The following is a 24,199-nucleotide window of genomic DNA, read 5'->3' on the forward strand; positions in this document are numbered from 1 at the left end:
ATCTAAAGATTAAGTACATACAACTTTCGCATTAGATCATTATGAATTTATCATTATAACGATTACACATTTTGTGTGCATAATACACGTTTGCAAGCACAGAAAGCACACAATTGTAGACAACCTTCCAGTGTCCCTCCTTTAATATTACATTTATCTTTAAAATAAAGTGATAAATACAAAATTTTTATCCCCCTAGTAGAACACTGATTAAGTCTAGAGCTCTGCACTCTTAATAACCACACAAATTTTATTACTTGTCCAAAGCTACATTGTAACCTACCTTCAGCTTGAATTCAAGCTGTGGCATGACAGACAGCAGTAAGTGAGGATCTATGGCAAAAAGCTCTTGTATCAAGTCAAACACATGTTCTGATAAGTCACTTACTGAAGACTTTCCCAGTACCAGAACCTGGTTAAAAAACTAGAATACAAACAGTATTATTTAGCAGATTTTCCTTCATTAATGCAAACACTATTTAAAAAAAAAAAAAAAATGTAGTATCATTAATACTCTAATTCTAAAGGAAGGTACTCAATGCACATTTTTTCATTACATCAAAGCATTTCACCCTTACAGTTTTGGCTCAAGCAAACTGCAAACAAACATCCTTCATAATTCAGTTCTATTACTTCCATCAGGAATGATTAATTCACGGTAATTTGATAATTTAAAATGTCAATAACCATCTCCCCAGGTAATAAAAGAATTGTTAATTTAAAATGCATATTCATCCAGTAGAAGTTGAGAAAAAAATTACTATCTTATTTTTAATTTTCTTATCATTTAAAACCAATCTAAATTGAAGATCACCAAATGTTGAAAAAGAAGATTCTCTACTTTTAATCCATTTTAAAGAATGTCAGATGACTTTATGATATATCTTACGATATTTGATGGCAATGTATCAAGGTTGTTAGCAATCTAACAGAAAAAAACAAAGTAGCCTAAAACATGAATGATTTCTTTTGGATTTGTTAAATTTTAATATGCTTGACATACTTCCTATTAGATGCTGTGAGTTAATATTAATATTATTCGAGCAGTACAAATGCTACAAAGCTATTACACACTTGAATAAGAAAGTAAGAAGAATAATATTAAATCAACTCAAAGGGCACTCCATGCACTATCCTCTTTCCAGCTATGACTAATTACAAAAGCTTAAAGAAACAGGGAAATTGGAAAGTGGTACTTGTTAGTGAGACTCCTTGAGCTTTTAAACACTTAGTGATTAATCTTTCATGAATTTGCCTAATTCCCTTTCTAAACTACTCTGACTTTTAAGAATTCTATTGGCTTCAGCACCAAGGAAAGGCAACAGAATGGACCAGACTACATGCCTCACAAGACTGTAGTAGCTATTTTAATAGGTAGAACACACAACATTGACATTCAACAAAAGGAATTATAGCAGAAGGAAGCCTTGTAAAAAATAAATTCTTTTAGTCGTTATGACTAAACCAAGTTTAGGATGGAGAAAAAAAAATCTAGTAAATAGCTGGTAGCTTGAAATGCTTCATCCTAAAGCTTGGTATGAAATGAGGCTGTCTGCTTGATGGACATACGAAGTACTAACAATTTCTTTTGTTGCAACAGGATGTTTTGGTGGTCACCTATTTTCACAGCCTAGATTTAGGCTTAACTTTAGACTGAGATGGGTAAAAATTCATTTCCTCTTCACTTATTTGAAACACCTCACACACTTTAACAACCAAACTAATAATATCCTATTTGGAAAATGGTATTCTTGTAGCTACATTATGAAATGTGACTTTTATAAACAATATTTTTAAACAAACAAACCTCCAATAAATCAAGACAGTAACAAGAATACTTGTTACTTGTAGGTAACATGGATTAATTAATTTACATACGTTGGCAATACACGGTTCAATGGTCTGGACGGTCCTTTTCAACAGGACTTTTGCAAGATCAAATGCTTGTTTATTAAGGTTCTGAAATAAAGAAAAGTAGTAATAAAATTTTAAAGAGACAAACTATTTCAGATTACTTTTCTCTCCCAACCTGAAAAGACCATGACTTCAGAAAGGTAGGTTTTATCACCAATCTATTTGTTTTCAAAGGTATGTAAGTTCAGTTATGTAAATTCCACAACTACAAACTTAGAAAAATCTTAAAACTAGTTTTTCCCACACTTAAAAGAAATCTAACCTAAAGCCATCACTTCCTGCACATTCTTCTAAGACTTTATCACTCCAGTTGCTACCTTTAGTATTGCATTCATACCTATAAAAAGGTTTAACATGCAATCACAGTAAAAATTTTGAAGAAACATTACCGCATCTCCATAATTAATTAACGTGCACCAAATTTTGCCACTGAAAAATGAACTAGTTTAACTTGCTATTTAGATGCAGTTTTGTTTCCCCCTCACATACTTGTTAAAGGTACACCCTGGAGCAAAGCTCAGCCTTGTCTAGGGGGTAAAACTGTGCACTGACTTCTCCATGGACTGTACTGTATACTCTGAGATAGCCTACATAAAGCACCTACACTTGGGCCGAGTTAGCTGCAAACTTTCCAAGTAAATGTTTGATTGCAACATAACGAATCTGAACATTGTTTTTATTACTCTTGAGCAAGATAAGGAATGTAACTGTACATCTGAAAAATGTGACTGTCCAAATCTCCACAAAATCCAATATGCAGTATATCATCTCATCTAGGGATTAATGCAGCTTGGAGGGAAAAAATAAAAAAAGAAAGAAAGAAAAGGTGGATTAGCTGATTGCCCTGAAAATTACAAATTACTGCAGACACAATACAGGTAAAGCCTAAGGATGACTGATTCTTGGAAAGACAGTATTTGGCAAGTCTACATTAAGAATGATTCCCTCATGTTCTTTTAGCTGATGAGATGACAAACCGAAAGACAGTTCGTCAACTGATAATAACGCGAAACAAATGGTCAAAGGCTCAAACAAGTATCTCCTCAGTCACCACAGCACTAAACTGATGTCTCATTATAGAAGACAGACAGATATGTATAAACTCTTCTCAAATTCAAAACAGTTTCTCTCCAAACCAGACCATGATTAAAATCTTGTTGGCAGGTATGTCTGTATTAAACTAAAGGACTGCTAATCTCATACAAAAATTACATTTTATTTGGATCTTCAACACAGCTTCAAAGATTTCTTGCAATGAAGTTGTGTTGGTTCTTTTACACCTAGACAGGCTCATCAGAGCTAAAAAAAGCCCCACAACCCGAAACCACAAAACAAACAAAAAAAAAATCAAACCGACAACAACCCAAACACCGCCCCCCCAAAGAACCAAACACCAAAACAGCCTAGAAAAGAAATATATATATATATAAAACCCCCAAACAACTATTAATAAATAAACAAATAATCAATCTGTTAGGAGAAAAAAAAAACAACCTTGAAGGTTTGGATTGGCCATGCTGTAGAGGATGCAGAAGAAAATACTGATTTTAAATACATGAAATATATGTTTTTAAGGAATAACCTTGATAGTAAGAGTGTGAAGAAAAATATTCACTAAATAGCACTGGTTTTAAAGTTAATAAAAAGAACTACAGTTTGATGCCACAGGTGGTCTGAGCAAAATGTGACATACCATACTGCTATTGAAAACCTGGCTTTACTAGAGGAGAGCCACATTAGCACGCACAGAGAGAACAATGTACAGTAAAGCCACTTCACTGATAATGGAGATATAAATTAATATAATTTAGATGCTGAAGTAGACTTTACTTCATGCCTAGGTACTGGTATATTTATCTTTTTTCCCCTGCAGTATTGTCTTACACAATGTGAGTGAGTTAAAAACAAAACAAAATTTAAAAAAAAAAAAAAAAACAAACCCCCAAAAGGAATAGAATACATTATCCAAAACACCTATTTCAGCTCCTTTACAAAGACAAATTTCCATTAAGTGTAACAGTCTAGCCACACTGATACTTTTATTATGTCATAGCAGAGAATTACTAGTATTCAGTTGCTTTACACGGACATAAAAGTATTGTTATTATATGTTCTCTACAAAAAAATAAACTGTGCTTTTCAAGCTATGGTGCTTCTGATTTACATATCTAAGGACAAACAATACAATCACAGAATTTCCTGGAGATCTGTTCATAAAAGGAGAACGTAACTACCGCAGTCAAACTCTGCTAGGCAGATCAGACAAAAGAACTTTGGTTTTGTTTTTTTTTTTTTAAACTACCATGGTACAGCATTGGTTTAAGTTCTGTTGTTACACGAAACAAACAAGTTAAAACAGATCAAAATACTGACCAAAGTATGATACTGAGTGCTGACTACAGCATATTGTTTGCTCAGTCATGACAGCCAAGAGCCAGTAAGGACTAGCCATGAGTCCTCTAAGAGATACTAAACATGCAGTACCATCCAATATTTACACCAAGTTTATCTCCCTCTTTATCAGAGCCTGTTTGAGAATCTTCTTCATTAGGCAAAATAATATGATTAAGCTAACAATACTAAAGGATCATATTCACTTTTACTTTGCCTACACCAAGTAGTCACAACGCTGTTCAGTTGTACAAGATTTACCAGGTCTTTACATCCTCAGAGCAATGCCCACCATCACCCAGCACCTGATATACACATCTCCACTCCTGTATTTCTGCTCCTGATCTCTACTGCCTATAATTCATTAGTAACAACTTACAAAGAGCAGCGTATTTTCAAAAGGACTCTTTCTATTGTTATGAATAAGAGGCCTCCCTTCCTGTTAGCAGTTTTAGTAAGACATCATCTCATTGCTGTCAATAAAAATGAGTTGACAGAATGATATTCCCATCTCATGGTCAAGACAGAAGGAATGCAAACTGACCTCAGGCGATAGATACTTTTATACACCCATTTCACAGGTAAATGGCAATGGCCATGACTTAGTCACTCCTGTGCTATACATTTCCATGAATTCTCCCCTCTTTAGGTAACCAAAGGAATAATCCCTGCTTTTATGTGCTAATCTAATTTTAATTATGTAGTCATGGATGGAGCTGCCTTAATTTTGTCATTATTTGAAATTAATAAATGAACAAACAGAAACACATACGTGGTAACCAGAATACAATTCGTTTACTGTAGCTCATAATTGAAACTTACTGTTCTCCATACAATTTTCAGTAAGAAACACGAGTATTTTAGCAAGGGAATTTTCTTGGTCAATGCAAGGCAACACCAGCCTGCATCTCACTTTCCCTGATTTCACAGCTAAGGGAGTTGTGTTTATTCTCCTTTCAACTTTATTTAGCCATTACGGTAAAGTTACTTGAAAAGCTCAACTGCAGACCCAGTGACCAGACAGTAAGTCACACAATGAAACGAGAAGGACAGCATCAATGACAGTTCATGAAGCTGACTGTACAGGGGGAGTCTCTGAAAAACCTGTTGAAGGAGCTCTGCAGATGGGCTAAGACAACACCTGCATGACAACAGCAATCTGCTAGGAGGGGTTCACATAAGACTCCTCTAGGAAGAGGCAGGGGTCACTTATAAGTGAGGTAAAGGGATGCTGAACTCTGCAAAGGGCAGAGAGATTATGGAACTCATAAAAGAATATGGAGCACTAAAAGCAACTAACTAACTTAAAAAAAAAAAAAAGTAGTACTACACTTCAGGTAATAATTAGGTTTTATTAAACAAAAAGTTTAAGGGGAAAAGCCCCTGGGGAGGGAAGGAAAAAAAAACCAAACCAATAACCCAAAAACAACAACTAGGGAGGTGGAGGGGAGTCTGACTGCCAACCTGAGGCAAGCAGCAAGTCACCACAGAAGTCTTGGGGAAGTCTTTTTTTTTTTTCCTCTTGCCTTTTTTTAAAATAAAAAAAAATACTTCACATCTTTTCAATTAAAAAACCCCAACAAACCCAAAACAACCAACAACCCACAACCCTTAAGATACAAATGTTTTCCTATCACATACTACATTTGCTTGAAAATACTTTATTTCTGTTTCAGTACAGAGTTCCTGAGGTGGCAAGTAGGCAGAACCTCTTGATACTGAATAATCTAGACACAGCTAATGAACAGCACCAAATAATTCCCAAAGGAAATTTTCAATACACTGTTACCAAGGCTCGGTGGGGGGAAAGCAGTTGTGATGGCTAAAGTGTGTGGAGAGATAAACAACAAGCAAAAAGCAACAAAAATTATTGTTAAAATGTTATACCACTATAATATTTTCACTTTGCAGACCTTGTGTGCAGGAATGAGGTTAATCAAAATGGAGTCCAGCAGCTCCTGAGTTACTCCATCGCCTTCCATGATGATAGAACTCATCAAATCCAGCATATGCATTTGTACCTTCTGGTTGTGGCTATTACTAAGATGATAAAGAATATTATCAATACTAAATTTACAGACCCTGACAAATATTAACAGTACTGTTAAGAAACAATGTCTAATGCTGTCCAGCTTGCCCTCCATTACACTCTCCACATCTCAGAACTCAAAACTTTTATGTGCCTTTCCTCTCTATAGAATGCTTCAAAAACCTAGAACACCGTAGCTTTGCTTTAAGAAGTGAAACAAAACAAAGAAGAAGAAAATAACAACCATGGAAATACAAATATAGATAAATGAGTCAGAATGAAGTATACTGTTGTAACATGGACAAGAAATTTTAAAACACGTCTACTTTAGACATATTGTCAGTAATTCGCACTCAGTTGCTTTCCCTGTATCTCCTCGTTTGGAGGAATAAAGACTTGTTCTATTCAGATGTATTTATTTATAGACTATGCAAGGATTCAGTTTACCCCCGAAACAGGTATTTTGACAGTTTAATACAATTGAAGCAATTCAACTTACTTGATAACTGAAAAAAGAGTCCTAAAAAGCTGAATAAAAATTTCATTGCAATCTTCCAACTCAAAGCAGATGTTGTAAGATTTAACCCAAGCTAAATTCTAAAACAAAAATAGGATATTCAGGATATTACAATTTCATATTCAGTGACATAAATAGAAAAAATGTAATTAACATGATTATATTTAAGGAAAAATATTATACAATAGATTGTAAACCCTTTGGGGAAAGAGACTGGATATTTGCTTTGCATTTAAAGAGCTCTGAACATAAAGGGGCTTTGCAATATACATCCAGAAAATAACTATATAGAATAATCTTATTTCTTATGAATAAAAGCAGATTGACAGAAATTGTTGATATATTAAGTCCATGTTTCTGGACTTTTTTCTTCGTGCTATGAAACAACAGTTTTAAACATCAATAAAAGGTTTGCAAACAAGACACTGTTTCTAAATGCACACTGATAAAACGCCACACTTCTGGTCAAGAGTAGGTTTTTCTGATGTTTTTAAACCAAAATCTTATATTCCTTCTCCCATCATCAGTATAAGCAGATTTGCACTTTAATCAGCATTTGAAATTCCCTCTTGACGAAGTAATAGAACCTTAAGGGTGTATGATATGAAAAACAATGTATAGAATTGTAAGACAAAGGCTAAATGTTAATAAATACCAATTGTTTTAACATGTCCTCAACTATAGGCTGCATGAACTTATTAAATGCAAACAGAATTATAACTGCTAAAAGCAGCAATTCATTAAACTGTAATGAGTCTGGTGTAATTTACAGAATAAAAGAAATTTCCCAGGCCTACTGGCACATCTGGAGAAAGACTGATTACATTTCTTAGGCTCACAGAGCAAATACCATCTAGGGAAAGTTACAATTATTATATTACCTCTAATAAGTAAAAGTATCTGTTAAATTGAGGGCTCTTCGTGTCCTCCAAGCCTTTTAATTGTCTTGTAATAAACAAGAATATGTCCTGTCAAAAAATGATAAAGTGTTTACAAGCTTGATTCAGCAGAAAATAAGAATACAACCATTTAATAGTGACATCTACCCCCATTTACAAACTCATGATATGGTAACATTAAATTGTCTTTTTTAGGCACTGACAGAAAGCTATCACCGACAAGATACTAGTTATCTAGAGTTCCTTTACACATCTCTGGCCCTTAAAGTACTACACTGACTCAAAGGACTAAAGCAACATTTCTTTAATAAAACTGAACATCAGTATAAATGAGAATAAAAAAATTTTTTTTAATTTTTTGTTGTTGTGGTTGTTTGGGTTTTGTGGGTTTTTTGGGGTGGGTGGCGGTGTGGGATTTTTTTTCCTCAGGAAGAGAATGAGGTAGGAAGAAAGCGGGTTTTTTTAATAAAGCATTTTTACCTTAAGTTTGTCATGGGACGTATATGGAGCTTCAGGAGCATAGATACGAAAGATATCAGCCAAGCAACATGCTACAAGGAGGCGCACATCTTTATTGGGATTCCTGAGGAAGAATTCAGATGCAAGGTGCAAGGCTAATGGGAGATACTGCTGCTTCTCATCCTCTGAGTCCTGGTCCATATCCATGAAGGTTTTTACCACCATCTGAAAAACACAGAAAAAAACCCCATTCGAGAGCTTTCTGGTTTTATTCCTAATTACTAAACAATACTCTCTAAAAGGATGCAATGCTATCAATATGTGTTCCACTGCATAATCACAGTACAATTTTTTTGTTAGGACAAACATCAGAAGAAGAGAAGTGTTAATCTCATACTTAAAGGCTTACTGAACTTGGTATTTTAAATTAAGACACTGAAAAATGCTTTGCAAGCTCTGCTTATTTTGCCAATCTTAACCTGTGGTGCAGCACAGAAACTGCTGCACACCGATGAGGTTGGAGATGGCAGCACCACTTCATCAAAGTAGTCCCAGACCACCTCAAAGTGAGGACTTGCCTCAGTATGGAAAGTACGAGGGGCTGCAAGCCATCTGGTCTAATGTATAGGCTACAGCATAATGCAGCTGCTTTAAGAGCTATGCCATGACTTGAGAGGAGCCTAAGAGGCCAATCTTATGCTCTGACTGTATCAAGGCACACAGCTCAAGAACTACTTTACATACGCACAATCCTTTTATCTAGTTTAAACTAACTAGGTATCAGATAAGAATGCGATCCCTCATGTAAAATGTCTAACGCTGCAGATGTAGTCCTTCTGTGTACTCAAAACTGCATCTATAGCCTTGTCTATATAATGAAAAAAAATCAACTATGTGGTTTCCTTGTTTCTTCTAGCACAGCTAAGAACTGCTAATTCCTATGAAATACCACCAAAATTGTTTATTTTTAATTGTTATAAAACCCCAGTTAATTGAAACATCTCAACATAATAATTTTGCAAAACTGAAAGTGAAAATTTAGTTTGAAGAAATTAAAAGTTGCAGGTTTAACTTTTGGAATAGGGTTTGTTAAAGGATAAGGATGACTTCTAGGATGTCAGCACAGAACCGGGAGATATGCCAGATTCTTAGTACGACCTTAGTCAAATCGGTCTTTGTGTCCTATTCCTCCATGTCACTTGAGCTCAATCGAGTTAAAATTGTGAAGGACAGCCATATTGCATACCAGTAGGATTTAGTATACCCATTACACACACAGTATACGCAGTACACATATTAAAGAGATATAAGAGAAAACACAGAATGATAAATCTTGACATGTCAAATTCGCCTCTAGAATATTAACAGTAAAACACAAGAGGAGATTGAGCTTACACAGCTAATAAACGCATCTCTTACTCTTACCACAATTCTTTTGTTACCATGTCATTCAAACAATACTAAGGTTGTTCCTCTGTTATTAAGCATGCCCCCGCTTCCAACATGAAAACACTGTCTTTCAGCTTTACCTCCTCCCTGAGTTTTGGAACCCAGTTTTAAACTCAGTAGACCTTATCAATTAAAATAAATGTTTGACAGCAACATTTCCTACAGTATGTTACTTAAAACTCCTCCTCAATTTCTATAAATACACAAGTACATTCCTTCGTGGAACAACTTACAGCAAAACCAAAAATCAAAAAAGAAACAGAGGAAAAAAAACAGAATAAAAGAGAACTTTATAGCCACAGCCCATAAAAACCCAAATTCTACCTGCATTGGCCTGTATCCCTAAAATATTCTTAAGCTATATTTTGAAGCATTAGCTGAAAGGACAAAACCATCCTTCTACTGACAGCACAGGTCTGTCTGTTACAGTGTCACACATAACCTGTCCTTCCTAGATACTGGAATTTAAAAAATTAATAACATAGTCTTCAAAGCCTACCAGATTCTTTCAATAAGGAAGGTTAAAAAAACCAAACAACCCCCCCAAAAAAAACCCCAAACAAACAAACAAAAACCCCCACCACCAAACCAAAACCCAACATGAAGCAAAACCAAAAAAACCACACCACACTCTCTCTGCTGGTGGCAGGACAAGGAATAATGGCCTTGACTTGCAGCATGGGATTCATATAATTATTACTGAAGGCTTTAAGAACAGGGTAGAAAGGACTAAAAGATCTGTGGATCCTACCCTGGATCTGTACCATATAAAATCGTCCCACTAAAGTTCCTTCCAGTCTTTTTACTAATTTTACAGATAACCTGTATAAGCGATCTTTTGATCTTTCTCATAAGCCCGATCTCCTTTCTCCCTATGTGTATCATAAGCTTCATAACCAGAATACCCTCCTAGATTCAGATCTGTCTTTGGATTCTCATATTCATATGATAATATGCATAAGTCTTGCATATATCCCTTCTCTGATATGTCAAAAACAGACAAGGTAAGGCAGCATGGTGCTGTGAAACCTCACACAACTTTCCCATTCAGTAACAAAATGTTAGGCTATTCTGGGATTAAAGTAATGAAACTAGTCTTTGGCACTGTCTTGCCTGTTTGAAAACACACCAGCCTTACAGATTTTCCTGTGTTACTCTTGTATTCAGAAGAAACTGCCAGCAGATAGCCATAAAACCTTTTTCTATTTCCCTGCAAAGCACTACTTGATATTTCTTTTCTATTACAAAACAACACTTGGGCAGTAACTGGGCCACTGGCAAGCTGCAACTGCTATTTAACATACTGATCTATGTTTCCTCCGTTGTTTCTTTATAGTCCCATACCTGCTTGTATTTGTGTGTTGTCCTTTTTTTTCATAACAAAGTCTTCAGTGCATGACGTTCTGTTTACGGCATGCACAAAAAATGAACAGAATACTATCTCGGTCTTTAGGATCCCAGATACCAAAGCAATACAAACAATGAATAGTATTTATGGGGTACACAACAGATACAGTACAATGCAAATAATGAAAGTAATATATATAACAAACTACACAGGGCTATACCGCTGTTAAAAGCATGATGTAAAATTTGTTGGACTTTGTCATCATAGTTCAACAAAATAATTCTACACCTTTCTTGAATATTTGCAATTAACTACATCTAAAATTCTACAGCCTGTGAGTAGTCTCTATAGCCAAGCAACTATGGGTACTGATTAAGGTATTACACAACAGAATTATTTCCAAATGCCTGCTAATCTACATATGAGATTGTTAAAATAGAAAAAAAGAAAAAAATGGCCAGACATTAAATATAATATATACTTGGCTCTTCATACTCACTGGAAAGCCAAGAACTTGCTCAAAATTTCACCCATTACAGGACTGGTACTCTTGCCCTCTAGCACAACTGAAAAATTAGTTATTGAGCAACAATCAAGAAAGCAATCAAGAAGTAGAAGTACAAGATACTGCACATTTGATGAAATCACTTAGTCGTAAAAGAACCGCATATCCTGGAGTACAACACACTGATCCAACAACTGTTCCATGATTTCCTGGGATACTCCTGTCTTTCTCTCCACAGCCTCCCGTTGTCTTGTCTCCTTTGAGACAGAACTACCTTCCCTTCCTTCCCCCATGTTTATACAGCATCTAATGCAAAGCCTTGGTCTAGGACTATAGTTCACAAATACATCCATAACACAAAGAAACAAAATGACAACATGCTAGAAGTTCTTTTCTGTGTTAAGGTCTGACAAAGAAAAATTACTTCTAATCACCTGGGATTGGTATTACTTTGGATACACAGAATCAATAGAAATTTTAACATGTAAAGTTAAGCATACTTATCCAGCCCTTCCCAAAAATCTTTCTTAAATTGTACTGTGGTCATAGTTCCCACTCTTTGTACATTTCCTATAACTCCATTACATTTCCTGTTACAAATGAGCACTCTCAGAGGAATTAAAAAAAAAAAAGCAGTATGCAAGTTACACGATGCCTAATAAATATTGGTATCTTATGAAGAAGTTATAACATCTTGTGAAGAACAGCTCTTAATTGGCTCAGAAAGATTTTCATAGTTAAAATATTTAGCCATACCACTGCAATACTGCTATTATCCATGACAGCTAGAAATTGATCCATTAAAAGAATCTGCTAATGAAACTGAAAACCTGAAGTAAACTCTACGTATTCAAAAGACTAAAGGTCCAAATAATTTAAAGTTTTAAATTATTTTTACATCCAAACTGGAAACCACTCATGGAAGTAGTGATATACATAAATGCAACAATGAGGAAACATGACAAAGCAAGCAAGCCCCAAAAAATTCAAGGCTGTGATTACAGAATCACAGAATCATTAAGGTTGGAAAAGACCTGTAAGATCATCAAGTCCAACCATCAACCCAACACCACCATGACCACTAAACCATGTCCCGAAGTGCCACGTCCACACGTTTTTTGAACACCTTCAGTGATGGTGACTCCACCACCTCCCTGGGCAGCCTGTTCCAATGCTTGACCACTCTATCGGTAAAGAATTTTTCCTAATATCCAGCCTAAACCTCCCCTGGTGCAACCTGAAGCCATGTCCTCTTGTCCTGTTTCTGCCAGGCAGCTTTCCAGCCACTCGTCCCCAAGCCTGTAGCGTTGCATGGGCTTGTTGTGACCCAAGTGCAGGACCCGGCACTTGGCCTTATTACAACTCATACAATTGGCCTGGGCCCATCGATCCAGCCTGTCCAGATCCCTCTGCAGAGCCTTCCTACCCTCGAGCAGATCAACACTCCCGCCCAACTTGGTGTTGTCTGCAAACTTACTGAGGGAGCACTCAATCCCCTCATCCAGATCGTCGATAAATATATTAAACAAGATGGGCCCCAAAACTGAGCCCTGGGGGACTCCGCTTGTGACCAGCCATCGACTGGATTTAACTCCATTCACCCCAACTCTCTGGGCTCGGCCGTCCAGCCATTAATATTTCATTGAACCAGAGGGAAGAAAAAATACAATTGCAGGGAGGAGACATGAATTGCTACTGCCAGACAGATTTTAGTACAATTATTTTTCCCAAGAATCTGCATGTTATGTTAAGGAAATGTTCCTTACTAAAGTTATTCATATTATAGGTACTCTATTAAAGCAAATTACATTCAAGATGTCATCTGATCCATCCTAACTACCCTTCTTCTTATTGCAAAAAAAGCCCTAAACAAACAAAACGCCACTCCAATTCCTCTTTGCATTAAGGTTTTCATTTTAGGTCTAAAAGGAGTCTCAATTTCCCAAAGTTTTGATTCAACCATTACATAAATATTTCTCTAGCAGAATGAAGTAGTTATTTCAAAGTTAGGTATTAATTATTATCATGCTAAACCAGTTTTTATTACAGGAAAAAGTGATTAAACCGTAACAGCAACTCACTACTTTTTCAAATTACAGTACTATTGTCTAACTGAAGTCTTGCTGTACAGTCGAAACAACCCTAGCTAGAGCACTAATATTCAGTTATATAAAACCCTACAGACTTAGTAGCTTCTCCCACAGAAAACTGTTACTGTCCTCTGTGCAAAAAGCAAGAGACAGAACAGTATTATTTAAACATATTAATGTAACATCATTCATTCTTTTCCAAACAATGACACACTCAATTTAAACACTAATTGCTAGCAAATGTAAACAAAATACAGCTATTCACATTTACGATTAAATTCATTCTGCATTGCTTTTGATTTAATGCATCTCCATTAAGTTATCACATACTGGTGCTTTAGTTACCCTGCAAAAATAGAAGTGTTAAAACTATTCTAGAAATTTTCATTATTGCCATTCTTACCCTAGTAACTTGAAATTCTAATTATCAGACCAAGATTTTACCCTCCCAGGCTCTGCAAACATCTAAGTGAAATGCTCTGATTGTAACATTGGAGATGGTACAGAAATGCAAACACCTTTATTCAACCTAGCGAGAACAACAGTTAAATTAAGACTGCTAAGTCACTCTTAGCACATTATGAACATGTTTAAATTTTTAAATTTTCAATATTTCAGGGAGGTGTCTATCCAATTGCATAAAAACACGCACTGTGCAAGCCAGTCACTCTGGGCTACCCTTTCACCCATTGAAGAGAAATGCACAGACCATGACTGAATTCAAGCATAGATGTCTATGATGACGTCTACAGACGTCAGCTCAGTTTTGCCCTGGAAGTGCCTAATTCTCTGCACTGACCATGAAAGCAGCTCAGTGTGACTATATGCCTGAAATGAGGTGAGATGAACCCTACCTGCAGCTTCTTCTGAGACTATCAGCCTTTCAATTGCATTGAAACATACACCAGAGGTTGCCGAAGTGTTGTTCACAGTCTGCCCACACCTCATATGCAGTTTACATACCGCCTCTTTTCAAAGACAGTAAATCAGCATAGTAGCTTGCCCTTACGTGACTCAGCTGCACGGGGCTCTTGTGCAAGACCTATGTGTCAGATTGGAATACGAACTTTTGCTGTTCAGATCCTGGTTTGTGTTTATTGACCACACAGATGTAGGGGCATGGTTTGTTGGATCAGGAAGCTCAGCTATTGCTGAAATGCACTGATGATTCCAGTATTATAGGGAGGAGAGCTATATAAACAAAAAGAGAGGACAGGGTAATCGGTGTAGATAGAGAAAAGACTCAAAACAGTGCTTGCAGAGAGGAAGAAGCAGGCAGATGTAGGAAACCCTTGCTGCAGCTGGCAAGACAAACACACACCTCCAAGCTAGTCATAGCATTGGGAAGATGTGTGCAGGTTGCATTTGTTTTACTGTTCTTACAACAGCTTATTCATAGCATTCCAAAGAAGTAACATTTAACCACTCCTGGCTTGAAAAAAGACCAGGGAAAGATATTCAGTATTTTAAAATTCACCTTGCAATCACTGAAAGAAGAAATTTAACAACTGAGAGAATTTGATACCATTTACTGTTACAGGAATAACATGAGAAGTGAACTTCAGTATTAAGATTAAATACAAAAAGATCTTTGTACATAAAACTTCCCCAAATTGATGTGAGCCCAGCTGACTCTTCCAGAGGTTGGACAGCTCAGGGAAAGAGTCAAGAGAAGGCTGAAATCAAAGTACACTCAAGTGATGCAATTTTCAACTCTGCCATCAGAGTGCTTTTACTTTTTTTACTCACATGGTTTAAGCAGTATTATGGGTGACCCTTGCCATTAGCTACTAACAATAAATTATGTCCTTTGACTAAATCCTAATTGTGAAACATAGCAAAATCCACAGACATATGTATCTGGAAAAATATAGTTCTAAACGGTGCAGATTTAAGATGAGGAGTCTTGGTCTCCCTCAGATATAGTCCTATCTATCAGTTGGAAGCACCAAACAAACATGGAAAAATGGACATTACTGTGTGGATAGGAATAAAGAAAAAAATAAATCTCAAAACATTCAAATCAGGAGGACCAGATGACTGTAATTTTAGAATCTTTAAATACCTGACAAATGAAATCACAAAACTTAGCAACACAGATTTTGTTTGCTTTTCTTAAAGAACAAAACCAAAAAACCCTGACAACAACAACAAAAAAACCCCCAAACAAAACAAAACCCACCCAAACGAACACCCAAACAAGAAGGATACCGACTGGCCAGAAATTAGCAACTGTCAACCTAATAATCAAGAAAGAAGATCCTGCTAACATATCCAACAGACTAACATGAACAGTATTTTGTAATACAAACCTAATTTGGAAAGGCTAAATAAACACAGAATTTAACACAAACAGGGTAACACATAAAAAGGGAATTACTTTGCTAACCCGATAAACTTCCTTTGATAAGATAGTCAACTCTTCAGACAAGGAAGAACAAGACAGGCAATTTTTCTGAGTGTCAAAAACAGCATCACACTGAGCCACACGGAAATTGAGGATGTTGGAAGAGATGAAGCTTAGCTCAACATTGGCTCCTTAGCCCGTCCCTAAAGTGTTAAACTGAGAGGACCTTTTGCACCTGAATGAATTTATTGTTGGAGATGGTATTATAATTGACTCTATTTGCTATTCCCATAAACAGCTGTGGTACAAGAAGTAAGAATGGAGCGTAATGACAACAGTTAGGGACTGGCAGCAGGGGACAGGATATTATATGAGAAGAACAGAAACACAAAAAATTAGTAATTGCTCAATGGTCATATGCTTAGTGCTTAAAACCAAGGACTTGTGCTATTAAGAGCTTATCAGCTAGAAACAACAGGAGAAGAGAAAGATGGGCATTTATTAAGCAATTGTAAAGAGATTATGAGCCAACAACAGGCTATGTGCATGAAAACAATGAAAATGCAACTGCAGGATATGACAGAAGAAGTATTTCCAGTCAAGGAAAGGAAAAACAACAATACAACTCATGAAATGCTAAAAATACTAAATGCTGATTTGAAACACATCACTTAGGTCTGACTACCCTCACTGCTTAAAAAAAAAATAATTCAAAATGGGAAAGGTACAGAAGGTGGCTACCAAAGGAGTCTCAAAAGCCTTTTCTTGTAAGGGGACATTACGAGATTGTGGTTTGCTTTATCTACCAAAACAACAGCTGAAGGTCTCTCTTTTAATATGCCTTAAATACAGAAGTGCCATTTATGCACTGGAAAAGACTGCAAGTAGAAGCAGGCAGAAATGGGACAGCAGCATCTCCAGCCTGAGAAGTGGGGCTGCTTTCTGACTACAGAAGTATACGCGAGAGAGAGCACCCTCCTCTCATAGCGTTTTGCTTCATGGCAAACAATTCCTTTTCAGGGTCCACATTTGTCAGAGTCATAGCTGGACAGCAGTAGATGCACAAATTAAGCAAGGGGTGTATGTGAATCATAGAAACAATGAATTGGAAAGGAGCCGATGGATTTTTGTGAAGTTTTGCTGCTGTCATTAGTAAAACAAAAAAGTAGCACTCCCTTCCTGGTACTGTTAGTAACTCCTGAAGAACAAATTTGATTGCCTGATTTTCACTACAAATTCTATCTCTAATCTATACTCTCTGACAGGACATTTAACTGGCTCAGAATAACTCAGAAAAAACCAAGAAGTTGAACAAAAGATTATACAAAGCATATTGTACGTTCTTTGGGGCAAAGACTATTTGCTTCCTTCTTTATTCCCTGCTCACCAAGTGAAGTCAGTGACCAGGTTTTCTAGATATGACTGCAGATGGATCATAACAGATGTAAAGCTTATGCAGGAACGGCAATGGTAGCCTGTACAGTAATATCCCTGTGACTAGGCAAACAGTTTAACTGACTATCCTTCCCCCAGGGCCTAACCTACACTGGACTTTTCTTTGGAGGTTTGGCCAACTGCCAGATCATGAGCAAAGAAGTCTTAGACTTGTAATTTACCACTATCTTCACATTGGTAAAACAACATATTCTATGTTACTTACATAGAGCAACTCTGAGAATATTTTCCAGGACCCCAGATGTTAAATTAATCTGACATATGAAAAAGCAGAGAGACTAACTACTACTTACAATAAAAACAGTATACTGAGCAGTTCATGAATTATTTGAAGTAGCTTTCTTGATACACATTATCTACGCGTTTTTTAGTAACTACATAATGGATATAAACATCACACACATACAGCATCATAATCAAAACAGGACAAGTATTGTTACCAATTTGGGAGAGAGGTTGTACAATTACCCACATATTGTATCTCCATAATTAACACACAGCAGAATTGCAGTTCTGCTATAAATCTAGAAGATCCCACAAGTAACGTAAATGCAACAGACGGGGAAAAAAGGCAAATAAAATGAGACAAATCAGATGCCTTAATATAAAATGTCTTTCACAGCACAAATTAGAACATGCTACTTAAATAGTGGTGGAATATTTTGCCCTGCAAAATTGGTCATGTAACGTTGACACCTTTATTACAATAACTTGCATGGACTGCTGCAAGGAACAGTTGCAAAAAAGTATGCTTCCCAAGATTACAACAGCACAAAAGGAAGTAAAACAGTGTCCTTCCTGCTGAGAAGAAGATAACTGTTACCACAGAATCCTGTTACCACTGCATGTGATAAATCTTGTACTCTCTGGACATGAACAAGTCCATGGGGAAAATCAGATTCGTGATGCGCAAAGAAAATACTACATGCCTGACCTTATCACTCAAATTTTGACAAAATACAACACCTTATTCAGAACTGAGTATTTTAGAGAGTATCAATGACTTTCAATTTTTATTGTAGTAAGATTTGGAAGATTCAAAATCATTTTTATACAACCCCAGTTCCTTCACTACAACATGTAATAGTGAAGTGCTTTTTCCTCCAAGCCAAATGATACTTCAAAGCCAAGTCTATTTTTTTTTTTTTTCTTTAAGCAGGTACCACTATGCTTCATGTAAGAACATCCTGTAAGTTCATCTATATTCACTGTTGTAACAATATGAGATCTTTCTCACCTCTCCTCTTCTTTGAAATGGGGACTATTTTAAGCTGTTAAAAACCCCCACCCCCATCAAAACAGACTGTGCTTTTGTTTGTTTTGAAGACATTAAAATTTGTCATTAAGGAGAAAGTACATTATAATCAGTGTTAATTTAGCAGAACTTCCCTTGTAACTGACTGGCTGGAGTACTATCTTTCTTACAGTTCCGTACACACTGACAGGGTAAGCAAATACCAAAGAAAGATGAAGCACAGACAGAAATTCAGACCTGTTTGCCAACCAGGAGTCACAGCAGTACAGAATTCAAACCTCTCTCCCAGTAGATATGGTTTTGGTTCCACATGACATGGAGATCCAGTTTAACCACTTGTTGCCACCATGTCCTTGTCCCTTTCCCATTACTCACCCTGTCCTGCTCCTGGCCATGTAGTGCCACTGCGTATTTTGCACTGGCCACAACACTTGTTGAATAACTCCATGAGTCAATTTAACTTAGTAATCTGGCTGAAAACCTCCTCAGAAAAAGTCCCGCATCGTTTTCCGACAGGCATAGTTAGATCATGGACACATCTGGTATGCTCCAGAGCCAGTAGAAGGCAAGGTAGACAGAATTCAATGGCCAAGACCAGGGAGAGAAGAAGAATTTAGCCTTCTGGTACATAAACTCTTAACAACCAACCTAATAATGACACAAATTCTTAACCTTAGTAGCCGCAAGCCCATGAAGCCCGAAATTGGCAGCTATATCCAAATCCTACTAGTCCCCCAGAAAATGTAGCTTTACCTCTATTCATTAGAAACTGGCATAAACATAAGATGTGATCACTGATAATGTTAAATTCAAGGTCTCAGAAACATATTATTACAGTAATTTCCAAAACTTCTATCCAATGTATCAATTAATTTATTCATTTTAATTTCATTATGTATTTCCTGATTTTGTATCATGACCTGAGATGGCAGAGGTTCCCCATTTACCTTTCTACAGCATCACTTTTACTTTGCCTTCCAGGTTCTTGGTATCACATCCTCATCTCATATCTTTGGAGGCAAAGGTTCACTAGAACTGCAGTATTGCACAGAGCTCATTCACACAGTATTCAAACAAGCACACATGCCTAATTTATATAGGGGAAGCATAATATCCATAGTGTTTACCATTTGGCTCCTTACCCAGCGTGAAGTTCTATTAGATTTTTGGACAGAAGCTGTTCAGCGAAAGATTTCACTGAGCGGCCTAGACTGATGTATCAGTCTTCCTGACTTAGTCCTTTACAACTTCATAAAGTCAGAAAATAGTTTTGCTTTCTCTCACTATTCCTCACCTTGCTTTTATTGACATTAAGCCTAAAATCTTCCACTGGATCCACCCCACTCACTTAAATAATTTGACTTAATAGGAATTCTGTGAAATCCTCCTTGGTTGTGATCAACCAAACCAACTCACCTCATCATGTTTCCTGTTTCCCAAACAGCTAAAAGGTTTTCAAGCATGCAGAGTACCATCTAACCTTAGGTCACTGCATGGTTTGTCATGAACAAAAATTATTTCTTTAAATCTACTTTTTGTTTACAGTCAGCTTTTGATGCATGACAATACTTGGCTACTCAACCTGAGACCTTTTAAAGTAATTTTAATGTAAGAAACATTGAGAAATACTGTTAGTTTGGCCTCACCATATGGAAATCCTTTAAGTATTTTGTTATCCTACTTTTAAACTCTATCACACGATTTTCTACAACACAAGCTATAACACCGTGGATCAAATCACATGTTTTAACAATGTATGTATATTTCTTCTCAAATAATGAGAAGTAAGAGATAACGTACTGATAAATATGTGTGCTATCTCTTCATATTCATGCTACTCACCACCTCTTAAAAATCCATAATTTGAGCGTGGTGCCACAGCACCAATTTTTATTTTATTTTTTTTTTAAAGCAATTCAGTCCTCAGCAGTATCTAGTCTTTATTACTGGAAAGATTTGTAACGGGATTCTTTCCAATTTTCCTGCCAAAGTCTAACAATTGTTTAAGTACTCTAAAAAAGGTTCATAAATTGAAACACTGAAAGTCTTCTAAGTTCTCAGAAACTTTGCTTCCACATATATAGATACATAAGAGTATTTGCAGAGGGACTAAAAAGAGCCTATTCTTTAAACACTCTAATGATAATTCAAGACATCATCAGTTAGAAGCATTTCATTATATAGTCCTTTTCCCCTAGGTATACTAGCAAGTGTTATATACGGCTGGGGCAAAACCAAAGAATTCTTAAAAGTGTATTCCCCATGGTGACGGAGTTTCTATTTCCATATGAAGTTTCCCAAGTACTTTGATAATAGCCTCCAGATGTGAGAGAGAGGATTCTTTATAGCCAGCTCAGTGCTGTGTGGTAATTCATTTCCTCTTCCAAAGAGAAGGTGGTGCTGGACAAGAACAACAATGGCATTTTCATTTCTACTGTGAATTGACTGTAAGGATTCATTTTGAAGTGAATATTTAAGCTCAGTTCTCACAACAAAATCATGTGTTAGAGCTTCACATTAAAACACAACTAGAGGGCTATGCTTTCAGCAAAACTGATGTTTTAAAGACTATATCCATGTCTATTTCTACATCACGGTGCAGGTGCATCCCGTGGTACATCATACAGTCTTCCTGACTCAGTCATCCGGGGGGTGTGTGTGTGGGTGTGGGAGGTGTGTATAAAGCACATCATGCTCTCTTTCCTGCTTGTGTTCAAACACAACCAATAAACGAGACCAAAAAAAAAGTTGGGTTTTTTTTCCTAAGAAAATACACTCTATTTCAGCAATCTTGTAAATTGTGGTGAGTTGAAAACTTGCTATACCTACTGAAGCAGAAAATTATGCAAAATACGTGTACCTTGATCTTCAGCTCTGAATGCACAGTCTGCAACAGTAAGAGACTAAGCCAGATTCCACTGAGCCTTAGGACTGAACATTAGGAGGCAAATCATGTGAAACTCTAGTTCGAACCTGTACCTAGTGATGAAACTGCACTGCAGAATTTTGTCTATGTGCCTGTCACCTACTGGAGCCTGGATACAGGACTGTCATATTAACAATCATCTAGAATGCAGAAGATGTAGGTTTCCATTCCCATGTGAAAGGCTGGACAAAAATCAGAACTGTAAAACTATAAAAAGTTTTGGTATTTCACAATGAAAACTAATACTACTAACCAGCAACAACAAGAAAAAGCCCCTAATCAACAGCACATCAAACCAGAACCTGCTACCCAGAAGGCACTGGCTGACATGGACACTCCTGTTCAGCTCACTGCAGCAAACTTCAGCCAGTAGCTGGTGGTGTACCAGTTACTGCACCTACCAAACCAGATACACTTCTGGAAAGAATTTCTATTCAGATAAATTAGCTTTCTCCAATGAAGCACTCACTATTTTACCAGAAAATTTTGCTACCTGTTGACTGCTATTATCTATATTAACACACACACACAAAGTTTTCTCTTTAGGCAGCTACCAAGCTCAAATAGGGCACCCTAGAATGGACTGAAGGCAAAATGCAGAAATTTGCTTACTCTGTGTGTGGCTGGTGGTTTCATTTTATTTTTAAGTAGCCCCAGTAAAAACAAAGTTTCTGGAAGTTCTTAAAGCACAGGAAAAAACTGGTGTGTGAAAAACTGTATCTGAAACATATCTGGAGTGGCTTCCTAGCTATAAGTCTTATTTAATTCTTTAATAAGGAGGAAGAAAACTATGTATAATTAGTGCATGGAAAGTATTGTATTGCTATAATTCATTTAATAAGTTTAAATTATTTTACTCTGAATAACGACAAGTATCCGTAGTAATAAAGACTGATTTCTGATACATGTTAAAAGAATAAAAAAAATATTTTGAAGAAATTTTCCATTTTTAGAATTTTCTTTAAAATGGGGTGGGAGACTAAAGGAAAAATAAAAAGCACCAATATTGCTGATATAAGTCAAATCCCCAGTGCTCAGCAAAAGGATGAGATCAAAGACCTAATGATTATAGTTAGGATATTCAGTTTCTGAGAAATAAGCCTGGAAAATTAATATGACAAGCCTATGTATTTTATTATAATGTAGTTACCAAAGAATATGAAAAGTCTTCAATAAATTCAACTTGTAATATTACCATCATAATTGCCAATATTAAAAGTGTGGAAATATTTCAAATTGAATATATTATTTACAGAAAGTATTTTGGAGGACTTTACATGAACGTATTAAAAATGTTGGTGTTTTTTTTTAAATGTTTTTATTGTTCATTTTATGATACAGTATTTCACACAAGAATGTAGACTTTTCCATTTTGGGTATGGGAGTGAGGTGCATTTGTATGTCCAAGGGAAAGGTAAAAATGAAAAAGAAAAAGGCAAAGGCAGGAGACTGAGGAAAAGAAAAGAAGATAGAAAAAACCCAGAGTTTTTCCCATTCATGTCTATCTCATATCTGTTTTTATTTGTGGTATCTTGATGTTTATACCCAGTCACAGGACTATGTTTTCACTTGGTTCTAACTTTGCTAAACATTTTGATAATATTTTCAAGCCATATAGCTACATTGAGCTGACTGAAAACTACCTCCTATTCAAAATATGTATTCTATTTCCAAAACCAAGACTTTTTTTTTTGCCTAATTAAAGAAAGAAAATCAAATTATTGCTTTTACAGAGCTCTACTATACCTTTCTGGATTAGCAATACTATTTTAGATGATGATATGTCACCTCCCAGAGCTGTAGTGGCTTTGTTAATTTTCTGCAGTTATTTTAAATAAAAAGCTAATAAAATCTTGTCTGGGAATTCTTCTCTAATATTTTGAGAACTTTAAGTAACTCCCATTTCCTCCACAAGAGTTCTACAACTATTTTGCCTATCAGTTCCATCAAATTCTTGCCTTGTGGATAGCTAGAATATGCCCATAACTGCCATACCTGTCCCTCAACATTCCTCATATGTAATCACACAGTTTTATAGCTACTGATTTTGCTAAGATAAGAAGCAGGCAATGTATCAGATATAAGGTGTTAACGCAAGGCTTTTTTTTTTTTTTTTTTTTTTACTGTTTTCAAAACATGTCTGACTTTTTTTTAGAAGTTCCAATAAGGAGTCTTCTTGTACTAAAACTTTCTTAGTGAAATATGTAAAGGTCACTGATGTCCCAAAAATCATAGAGAGCACTGCAATTTCCTTTCTTTGCTAGAAAAAGACTTCTGATGAAGACTTCATGGTATGACCATTCCCGTTACAGACATCAGGTACCCACCACTACACGGATTCCCCAGACCATTTTTGGTGAGTCTACTCAAATCACCTGTGTTGACCATTTTTGGTAGGTCTACTCAAATCACCTGTGTTGTGCGGTGTTTTCCCATTTTAACCTCTACATTCACTTTGGCTTTATTTTGAAACTCTCCAATTAGTATAACAATTTCATTATCTAAGAAAAATTATGGGATTTTCTGGGGAAAAAAAAAAATCATATAACTATACAAGCCAGAACTCAATTCAGGAAGACTTCTCAAAGTTAAAGGCTGAAAAGTAATTTTAAACA

At 36.2% G+C, this 24,199-nt stretch overlaps 1 protein-coding gene across 2 annotated transcripts in view; it reads right to left on the reverse strand.

Moving 5' to 3' along the window:
- PDS5A (PDS5 cohesin associated factor A) overlaps positions 1 to 24,199 on the reverse strand; it is an 87,422-nt gene that overhangs the window by 45,707 nt on the left and 17,516 nt on the right. For both annotated transcript variants that reach the window (XM_059818194.1, XM_059818195.1), the window contains 6 exons: positions 8,231 to 8,434; positions 7,733 to 7,819; positions 6,834 to 6,931; positions 6,219 to 6,345; positions 1,879 to 1,959; positions 284 to 424 (listed from right to left, as the gene is read on the reverse strand). In XM_059818194.1, coding sequence (XP_059674177.1) covers positions 284 to 424; positions 1,879 to 1,959; positions 6,219 to 6,345; positions 6,834 to 6,931; positions 7,733 to 7,819; positions 8,231 to 8,434 — 738 coding nt within the window. The remainder of the gene's footprint in view (positions 1 to 283; positions 425 to 1,878; positions 1,960 to 6,218; positions 6,346 to 6,833; positions 6,932 to 7,732; positions 7,820 to 8,230; positions 8,435 to 24,199) is intronic.

This window comes from Gavia stellata, chromosome 5, assembly GCF_030936135.1.
Source record: "Gavia stellata isolate bGavSte3 chromosome 5, bGavSte3.hap2, whole genome shotgun sequence".
Taxonomy (NCBI): Eukaryota; Metazoa; Chordata; class Aves; order Gaviiformes; family Gaviidae; genus Gavia; species Gavia stellata.